Source organism: Cynara cardunculus, unplaced genomic scaffold (genome assembly GCF_001531365.2).
Source record: "Cynara cardunculus var. scolymus isolate 2C unplaced genomic scaffold, CcrdV1 Un_Scaffold_1338, whole genome shotgun sequence".
In the NCBI taxonomy this organism is placed as follows: domain Eukaryota; kingdom Viridiplantae; phylum Streptophyta; class Magnoliopsida; order Asterales; family Asteraceae; genus Cynara; species Cynara cardunculus.
In genome coordinates this window covers 117,375-127,794 of record NW_020200738.1, presented here as the reverse complement: position 1 = coordinate 127,794, position 10,420 = coordinate 117,375, and the positions used below count along the sequence as shown (strand labels likewise).

The 10,420-nt window shown below is 35.1% G+C and overlaps 2 protein-coding genes across 2 annotated transcripts; both read left to right on the top strand.

Annotated features, from left to right (window-relative positions):
* The first annotated feature begins 4,097 nt into the window (after window positions 1–4,097).
* Window positions 4,098–8,028, top strand: LOC112502399 (probable protein phosphatase 2C 47). Its single transcript, XM_025106286.1, has 4 exons — window positions 4,098–4,301; window positions 4,832–5,026; window positions 5,384–5,589; window positions 7,173–8,028. The coding sequence occupies exons 1-4, from the start codon at window positions 4,098–4,100 to the stop codon at window positions 7,726–7,728; spliced, it is 1,161 nt and encodes a 386-aa protein (XP_024962054.1). The 3' UTR covers window positions 7,729–8,028.
* A 1,132-nt stretch (window positions 8,029–9,160) lies between these two features.
* Window positions 9,161–9,628, top strand: LOC112502397 (54S ribosomal protein L19, mitochondrial-like). The gene has a single exon (XM_025106283.1). The coding sequence runs from the start codon at window positions 9,161–9,163 to the stop codon at window positions 9,626–9,628; it is 468 nt and encodes a 155-aa protein (XP_024962051.1).
* The last annotated feature ends 792 nt before the right edge of the window (window positions 9,629–10,420 follow it).

Sequence of the window (10,420 nt, the reverse complement as noted above, 5' to 3'; positions counted from 1 at the left end):
GGGCCTACACCGCCCTTTGCCTCCTCATTCTCGCTGATAGCCATAGCTTACCAATATCCTCCCTCCTACTTTTCCTGTGAACCCTCTCCACCGTTTACCTTTTCACCTGGCTCCCCCAACCCCGATCTTCCTTCAATTGCCTCCATCATCTGCCATTGTCGTCGTTCTCACTTCTTCGCCAACAACCACCACTTTGTTCCTCTCCTTCCCCTCTACAGCGTTGACCACCACCCATCTCCTACCTGCTTCTCACCTTCAAAGACAACCATTGTGACCACCATACTCCATCCATCCTAACGGTCAACAATCTTCACCATTCTTCCTTTCCTCCACCCCAACTTTGTTCCTATTCCAACTATGTCGACACTGTCACAGATTCATCCAATATGGATTTTGGACATTCCAATAAATCTCGCTTGATTTGATGTAAAGGCTTTAATGAATCTATATATATATTAAAGGAGAAACCAAGGTTGATGGCTTGGCTTCTCCTAAGGGTTGGAAACTTATTTATCTTTTTTTTATTCATTCTCCTTTAATCTTTTTTTTAATTTCACATTCTAATTTCTATAAACATTGATTATCATTTATGTTTGCATTTAACACAATCTTTTCATTTTTCCTAACTCTTCTTCATAAATTGTTCATCATTCAATCTCTTTTTTTCCATCTCCATCACTTGATTTGTTTTCATTTCATTTTTCTCCATCTCTWTCACTTGATTTGTTTTTCATTTTATAAATTGTTATTTTTCACCAAATCTATTTTCAAGTTTATTTCGAGAAGACCAATTCATGTATGCGTTCCTTTCTTTTTTTTTTTTGAGATTTTAGAATTTTGTTTTTTTTTTTACTTTTCCCTTCTATGATTTTCCTAAGTTTTCTCAATGAAACGGAGAGTTTGTTTTTGACAACACTTTTTGAGTTTTCATGGCAACAATGGTTCGATTAATCGTCTGATGATAGAATCTTGAAAGTATTGCAAACCATGAAGTAGTCTCAACAAATTTCAACATATTTTTGTAATAGTTATCTTTTTCAAGTATACTTTGAGAAAACTAATGTGTGTATATATTCTTTTTGACTTTTATTGATATTTTTTAAGTGTTTATGTTACAATTTTTCATGTAGCATCACCAAATTTCAACATGCCTTTTTTTATATTTTTTTTCAGGTTTATTTCGAGACGATTAATCCGAGTATGCAATTTTTTTTAATTTTGTTAGGATTTTAGAGGTTTTCTTTAACTATTGTCTTCTACATTTTTCTTAAGTTTTTTTTTCCCAATAGAACCAACAATATGTTTTTAACAATTGTTTTAGAGTTTGGTTGACAACAACTACTCTTCATGGAATATTGAGAAACCAAGTTTAATAAAAAACCATCTTTCATATTCATCTTTTATTTTCTCATTCTTATTTTACATTAAAATGTTTTCAACATACAATTGTTGAAACTTTTTTTCAAATTCTATTTATTTTAAAATATTTTCAACCGCATTAATCGTTAAAAGATTTCATTTTTGTAATTTAAATAATCTATATATATATTAAAGGAGAAACCAAGGTTGATGACTTGGCTTCTCTTAAAGGTTGGAAATTTATTTATCTTTTTTTTGATTCATTCTCCTTTAATTTTTTTTAGTTTCACATTCTAATTTTTATAAACATTGATTATTCATTTATGTTTGCATTTAACACAATCTTTTCATTTTCCCTAACTCTTCTTCATAAATGTTCATCATTCAATCTCTTTTTCTCCATCTCCATCACTTGATTTATTTTTCATTTCATTTTTCTTCATCTCCATCACTTGATTTACTTTTCAACAAATCTATTTTCAAGTTTATTTCGAGAAGACCAATTCAGGTATGCGTTCCTTTTTATTTTTGTTGGGATTTTAGAATTTTGTTTTTTTTTTTTTACTTTTCTCTTCTATGATTTTCCTAAGTTTTCTCAATGAAACGGAGAGTTTGTTCTTTACAACACTTCTAAAGTTTTCATGGCAACAATGGTTCGATTAATCGTCTGATGATAGAATCTTGGAAGTATTACAAACCATGATGTAGCCTCAACAAATTTCAACATATTTTTGTAATGGTTATCTTTTTCAAGTATACTTTAAGAAAACTAATGTGTGTATGCTTTCCTTTTGACTTTTATTGAGATTTTTGAAGTTTTTTTGTTACAATTTTTCATGTAGCATCACCAATCTTCAATATGCCCTTTTTTAATGGTTATATTTTTTTCAGGTTTATTTCAAGACGATTAATCTGAGTATGCAATTCTTCTTAATTTTGTTAGGATTTTAGAGGTTTTCTTTAACTAATGTCTTCTATATTTTTCTTAAGTTTTTTTTTCTCAATAGAACCAACAATATGTTTTTAACAATTATTTTAGAGTTTGGTTGACAACAACTACTCCTCATGGAATATTGAGAAACCAAGTTTAATGAAAAACCATTTTTCATATTCATCTTTTATTTTCTCATTCTTATTTTACATTAAAATGTTTTCAACATACAATTGTTGAAAGTTTTGTTTCAAATTCTATTTATTTTTAAAATATTTTCAATCGCATTAATCGTTAAAAGATTTCATTTTTGTAATTTAAATTTTATATATATATATATATATATATATATATATATATATATTAAAAGAACAACCAGTAATGATAAGGTAGATTCATATATCAAAGATAATATTGATTCTTATTAGTTTAATATATAAATGTGATCATCGACTCATTTAGCTAACTTCAATAATTTTAAAAAAGATTATTGTCACCATGCAACGCATGGTGTCAAACACTAGTTTTTATGTAAAGGGCTTTGGTCTGATGGGGGAGGGGAGGGAAGGGGGAGCCTCGATCAGGAAGGGGTTCACCGGAGACAATGACTTCACCAGTAATTTTTGTTGTATGTGTCTGTGTATATGTATTTATGTGTGTGTATATATATATAAGAACAAATAAAAAAGATTATATATGTATTTATTTTAACTTTTTTTTTATTTTTTTTTCAATATAAAAAGTCAAAAACAAGAGTATTTTGGTTATTTTACCCTTGAGGTAACTGAGTTAACAAAATCAGTTAGTGACAGAAACTCTAGCCAAAAGAAATAACAACTATAGGGACCAAATCCATAATTAATCAAGTTTAGGGATGTTAGTCATAATTTTCGATGTACTATAATAGACCAAATCCATAGTTCACTTTAAAATATATAAATAATTGGTTGGAATAGTTGATTAATTGATTGAAAAATCGTATCAAATATTAGATGTATCTGATCCAATCAAATGGATAACCAATGATAATATTCAATGATGAAACTAATCCAGTCCACTTTTCCATCGAATGTGATTGGCTTAGATCTTAATTGCATTGGATCGAATAATTAGACCAGATCGGATCCAACTAAATCTATTGGATTTTAACCGATAAACTCTGCACAAGAAAGTACGGACTTTTAAATGCACGGACGTCCGGAGCAAAGAAGTATTTGGAACGCAAAATGTTGTTTTAGTTTGCAAGGTCAACTGAAAGATCATGGCTGTCTCCCACGTGTCATCACTCTCCTCCTCCCCTAACCTCACCACCCACCCTTTTTAACGGACAAATGGATCCCATCTCAAGCACCAAAATTCTCAATGGTCCTCCCTCTCCCCCTCTCTCTCCGACTACTTTGCTTCCGTAATTGAATCCCTTCTCTCCATCTTCTTTATTACTTTCTTCTTGAATTTTTCAATTTTCCCTCTTTCGTTATCTGGATTTTACTTCATCCATGCATATCTTTTCTTGATTTTTCGAATAAAAAACGAAGAAAATTCACAAATCAACTTATTTTGGCATGTGGGTCTGATCGTTGCTTCACCAATTTCAAGAAAATGGAAAACCTACACCTTCCGTTTGTTTAAAGAAATGGATTATTGTGCTACTGTTGTTGGTTGTTTATGGATCGGGGATTAACTGCTATACAGCTGTTTGTATGCTGTAAGACAAAATGGGCTGTTCATGAACTGTCCAGGTTGAGTTAAAGTTTTCTATTTATATAGTTTGCATACCAAGTGTTTGATGGATTAAGAGAAAGGTGAAATGGGTCCTGGGACTGATGTGTGGCCTCAATGTACTTCATTGGATATTGGGTATTCAAAGGAATGTGCTCCTGCAATGGAAGAAGATGAAGAGCCTGAGGATTCAGATAACATCAACCAACCAAAGGCTGCTAAGCCTCCACGGAATCTTCAGCCAATGCGGCATTGTATCAGCCAGGCAATGTTGGCTGGCACCTCTGATTCGGTGAGTATTTTGTTCTTAAGAAAAATTAACCACATTTCTCTTATTTTTTCAGTGAAATCAAGATCCAATTTTCATGATTCTCCTTTGCAATTCAAGTAATAGATATCACTGTGCTACACTTTTACTTCATGTGGCTTCTCAGAATACTATGTTTGAGGATCAATTCATGAATTGTTGATTTGGGGGAGTTTTGAAATTTGAGACTAGAGTTTAATTCGTAAGCATTAATTGATCTGGAGTCAAAGAACTACAAACTGCTAATGTATAAATTCATAGATACACTATGATTATTTCCATCAAGAAGAGATCCCAGCTCTAAATTTTGGATTTATTGGTTAAAAATCTCGGAACATACTTCAATTAGGCTTGAATGTGAGATTAGATTACTAGGATTCTATCAAGATCACTATGATTAATGAAGACTATTCTTTCCACATTTAGTAATGTGCTTATAATGTTGCTAAATGAGGATCAATCCTCTTACATCTTTCACAATTTCTAATTATACTTTTTTTTTGCTACTTGTAAAGAAATCAACAAACGAAGGTACTGGACTGAAGTCACAGCAAAACGAGAGATCTCCATATTTGCCTGTCTTTCGTTCAGGAAGCTGTTCTGAGATGGGTCCAAAACCATACATGGAGGACGAATATATTTGTGTAGATGATCTTCGAGAACATTTAGATACACAACCGGATTACCCTTTTCATGGAGCTTTTTATGGGGTAACTGAATTTGATCTACCATTACTAATTCTCGAAATGAAGGATCAACACCATGTTTGGCAATCGTTAGCTAGCTTATGTTTTAAGCTTATAGAAAAAAAACTCGTTTGGTTGGCCTTAAGCTAGCTTAGAACCTAGAAAGCTACTTTCAAGTAGCGTTTTAGTAAGCTGCAAGGGTTTTTTTCCACTTCTTTTTCCAACTAATTTACAACACGTCCGTTTAAAGTCATTTTACATAGTCATCTAGCTTTTACCGAACATGACTAGTTTATTTATCAGCTAGATTGCCAAACATAGCCCAAGAAGGCAAGTAGAGTAAGTAGTCTGTAACCCTCAATACAATTCTAATTATTTCAGGTGTTTGATGGACATGGTGGCATTGATGCTGCATCGTTTACCAAAAGAAACATTCTTGAGTTCATTCTTGAGGACTCTAGCTTCCCAAAGGCGGTAAAGAAGGCGGTCAAGAATGCTTTTGCCAAAGTTGATCATGCATTAGCCGACACTAGATCTCTCGATAATTCCTCTGGAACTACTGCTTTGATTGCCCTCATTCTGGGAAGGTAAAAAGCTAGCTATTTTACATATGATCATTTTTAATAACCAAAATTCATAGATTTGTATGATCCTGACTGGATTGAGATGTTACATGTTGAATGTTAAGACTTCTAGAAAGAGAACTGTATTGTAGATACGAATCTTGAGCACCCACAAGTTCATGAAGAACTTGATGGTACTAGTTGGGCCAAAAGCCACCAGTCACTTTATCTTAATGTAATTGGATGCTCTTATTGTGTTTCCCTGTTATGCAATTGGGGCTTCATCTTTTAGTTCCCTCTAGGAAATAACCGCTCTATTCTTGTTTCAAACCTCAACCTCATCTCTGGGTGGGACATACTAGACTCGTTTGGTTTGGTTTAATTAAGTACCCTGTTGAAACCAACTGTTCTATTCTTTGAGGTAGAGGTCAGTCTGCCTACATCTCATCTCTAGACCTCACCTCGGGGTGAGATAAACTAAACTCGTTTGGTTTGGTTTAATTAAGTACCCTCTAGGAACAACTGGTCTATTCTTTGGGGTAGAGATCGAGTTTGCGTATATCTCACCCTTAGACCTCAACTCTGGGTGGGATATGCTAGACTAGTTTGGTTTCGTTTAATTAAGTACCCTCTAGGAACAACCGTTTGGTTATTTGGGGTAGAAGTCGGATCTGCGTACATTTCACCCCTAGACCTCGCCTCGTTTGGTTTGATTTACGTAATATCCTCTATGCTCGCTTTGTGACGGTTTTGGTCTTTGAACCACACATTTGAAACAAGGTCTGGTGGTTGAACCATCAAGTGCACCGCATCATTTGGCATCTGTCAAGAAGTTTTATGATGGGGCATAGATTATATTAGAGATTCTTCAACTTCCATTTTGGTTTTTGGCCACCTCATTGGAAGTTTGAAACAGCCACGAAACTTGGGAGGTTGAAGAAAATACTATTAGATCTCCCTCCCTTCTATATTTTCGTGGGATAGGGGTGTTGGAGTATCACATCAGCTACACACAAATCATCAAACCTGTATATATGTAGAAACCTCCCTCGGCTCTTTTAGAGAGAGATTCAGAAAAGTGCCACATATCCTTAGATGGTATCAGGGCCAGGTCTAGCACCACCTAGGGACTCGACACACTCTTTTGCCTCCATTCATGGAGGAACCCTCTAGCCTTCGCTTGAGGGGTCGTGTTGGGAGCGTCACATCAGCTAAATACGGACCATCAAATATGTATGACTATATATATAGAGGGAGGATCAAAGGAGAATGCTAACTATTTAAAAGAATACGAAAACAGCCAAATCACGTGCAAAATCACATGTGATTTTACATTAACGGTAAAAAAAAGGTGTGCAGAAGACTTTGGCAGTGACTCCAGGTCGTGGAGCAAAGTCTCGTGAATCACATGTGATTGGGCCGTTGTCTTATTCTCTTAAAATAGGTATTGTTTGAGTTTGAACCCGACTCTCTCTCTCTCTGTGTATATATATGTATGTAAAAACCTCTCTTCTCTCTATAAAGGCTCTTTTACTTAGAGATTCAAAGGGTTCCACATCTATGATAGTATGTATATATTGATTTTTGATGATTTTGCCTATTGACAGAAATATGTTAATTGCAAATGCTGGGGACTCGAGAGCTGTACTAGGCAAGCGAGGAAGAGCAATCGAACTCTCAACAGACCACAAACCAAGCTGCACATCCGAGAAGCAGAGAATCGAGAAGCTTGGCGGCGTGATTTACGACGGCTATCTCAACGGTCAACTATCGGTAGCACGTGCACTAGGAGACTGGCACATGAAGGGACCAAAAGGTTCAGATGGTCCGTTGAGCGCGGAGCCAGAGCTCGAAGAAGTAACCTTAAACGAAGAAGATGAGTTTTTGATCATTGGGTGTGACGGTTTGTGGGACGTGATGAGCAGCCAATACGCAGTGACGATTGTAAGAAAGGAACTTATGCTACATAACGATCCGGAAAAATGCTCTCGAGAACTCGTCAGAGAGGCTTCGAAGCGGAATAGTTGCGATAATCTGACGGTCGTGGTGGTCTGTTTCTCGTTGGACCCGCCACCGAAGATCGAAATACCGAAAATGCACAGGCGGAGGAGCATATCGGCCGAAGGACTGGATGTTCTAAAGGGTGTTTTGGGTAACGTGTGAAAAAGCAAACAAATGCCCCCAACACCGGGGTCACTGTCAGCTTTTTCGGTAACTGTGAGTGTCTAAAGCAGCTTGGGCACTACGGATTTGAAACAGAAGAGCTCTTACTTGCGAGATTTTGACTTCCATATTGTTGAGTTTCTAGCAGAAGTTGTACAAAATTTTTGCACCACTAGTCTTCCATTTATTATTTTTGATATACATATTTTTGGTTTTATGTTACAAGATAATAAAACTTGTAATTTCAAGTTTCTGATATGTCAATTTTTGCTCTAAGTAGTCATCTTTTCCAAGATTTCTTGATATACAAAGGGGTACACTTGTAATTTACTGGCATAAATAATATAACTGTTACCTATTACCCCTTTTCTCCAACCTTACATTTTTTGTTTTTTATTAATCTGGATATCCAACTTGCTATGCAAGCCGACTAATCCCAGGATGACCATCTGCTTTGCAGATAGTCTGGAGTCACCACATTTAAACTTCCGTGGCCATAAAAAAATTTTTATTCCTCCTTAGATTTGGTCCACCATAAGTTTTGATACATAAAAAGGAATCTTTTGTTACAATAAAACCACAAGTGATATGGATTATTAAGAATCGAGGTTGATTTGCTTTTGGGACATGACAATTTTATATCAATTTCTTATTCAGATTTATGTAATTTTTAAATAAAATTAACATGGGTTTTTGGTTCACCAAATAAAGTGTTATAGTAGTTTTTATTGGGAATTTTTTAGAATTGTCCTATGAACACATTTTTTCAGAAGACATTTAGGGTCTGTTTGTTTTCTTAAAAAATGTTACTTAATACCTCCGAAGTCTAATTCGTTCTGATGTTTGGGTATCAAGAAGGTTTGTTTTTTTCTAAATAAGAGCTTAAAAGCTCTAAATGTCCTCCAAAATTTTAAGTAGTAAATGTATCATTTAATACCTGTTAATCCTAATCCTCCCTCTATCAAATGGTTTATATTTTGGGGGTTGGAAGAGATATGTTAACAAAAACTATTTATCTTTTATACTTTTGTAAATATCTTTATATTTTTACACTAGTTTGACCGATTCAAATTTCAATCTTCATAAAAACAAACAGTCTTACTGATACCACCTCTTATAAATCAGACTTCAAACTTTAACATCTTTTAAAAAATAAACGTCACCTTATTTTTATAAGATATTTTTCGAAAGGATGCAGAGTCGAAAATGGAAACAAAATAGAAACCACAGTGACTGAAAAACTAAATTTTAAACCATAAGGACGAAAATCATTATAAATATCAAACTACAGGGACTAAAATAGTAGTTTACTCGTAAAATGAAAAACCAAATTGATTGAATTTGTAGGCAATATATCTGCTGGTATGGTTGCATCCTAACGACTCATCTAATTTTATGCTCTTCTCGGAACAACACTGCCAATGATCTAAAAATGGCTACGTTGAAGGAGATCTTGAAGTGGCGGCCGGTGGTGGCAACCGTCAGACTCACCGTTCCAGCCGGAGGAGCAAAACCGGGACCACCGGTTGGTCCGGCAATTGGTCAATACAGGCTAAACATAATTGCATTCTGCAAAGATTTCAATGCAAAAACCCAAAAATTTAAGCCCGACACTCCGATCGCCACAACGGTAAAGGTTTTTACAGATAATACGTTCGAGCTTAGCGTTCGATCACCTTCGGTCACATGGTATTTGAAAAAGGCTGCAGGAATCGAGTCGGGAAGCCGAATGCCAGGCCACGTTGTTGCATCGAGGCTAACATTAAAACACATCTACGAGATTGCGAAGGTGAAACAATCGGATCCGTATTGCCAGTATATGTCGCTAGAGGCGATTTCGAGATCGATCATAGGTACGGCTAATTCTATGGGGATTAAGGTAGTGAAGGAACTGGATTAAATAGTTTTTACGGGTTCCCTTTTTCGGTTTGATTTTTGAAATAACGTGTTGGCAATGCGTTCGAATCATTTATTGTTCTTGTGTCGTAGATCCAAGATTCGTCGTTGACATGAACGTGTGTTCTTCGGTTTCTATACGATGTTGCTCATAATTTTGAATAACGTAACTGGTAAGACTTTGAGTTTGCTTTCGAATGGTCTCCTATTCGAGCCTTCTCGATATCACCCGAGTTTACTTCTATGTTAACTTTAAGGCCTTATGAATTGCCTTAGAGGCCGTTTACTAAACGTATATCGGAAAGTGCTAACCGGGTAACTTTCCTTACCGGATGAACATGACAAGGGTAAAAAATCTTACCCGATAAGAACAATGATAAAAATGAAGAGTCTTACTCGGTAAGTGAGGGCGACGACTTTTATCCGGGTAAGTGCTTACTGGGTAAATTGTTGCATACGATACCGTTTTGATGTACTAAAATCTTACCCGGTAAAATAAATTATAGCGTTGACTCCTAAATATTTTTTCTCGTTCATAAACATTTCATTTCAAGGTTATCTATCGGTGGAATATAATAAAAAAAATCGTTTTTTTCCTCATGTTAATCATTTTTGGAGAGATCTCAAAATTTAAAGAAATTTACACCATTTTTTTTTACTTTCTCCGTTTTAGAGAATCTGTTGGAGCAAAAAATTGTCGAAATCCTCGTTTTGTCCATTTTGGAGAATTTGTTAGAAATGGTCTTTAAGAAGGTAGAGGATGCAATGGCTACCTCTCAATGATAAAGATGAAGAG

Bases quoted from the DNA above. Each gene is read 5' to 3' on its own strand.
- LOC112502399 (XM_025106286.1), top strand. From the start codon at position 4,098: ATGGGTCCTGGGACTGATGTGTGGCCTCAATGTACTTCATTGGATATT. The intron at 4,302-4,831 runs GTGAGTATTTTG...CTACTTGTAAAG, and splicing joins TGGCTGGCACCTCTGATTCG to AAATCAACAAACGAAGGTAC. The intron at 5,027-5,383 runs GTAACTGAATTT...TAATTATTTCAG, and splicing joins TTCATGGAGCTTTTTATGGG to GTGTTTGATGGACATGGTGG.
- LOC112502397 (XM_025106283.1), top strand. From the start codon at position 9,161: ATGGCTACGTTGAAGGAGATCTTGAAGTGGCGGCCGGTGGTGGCAACC.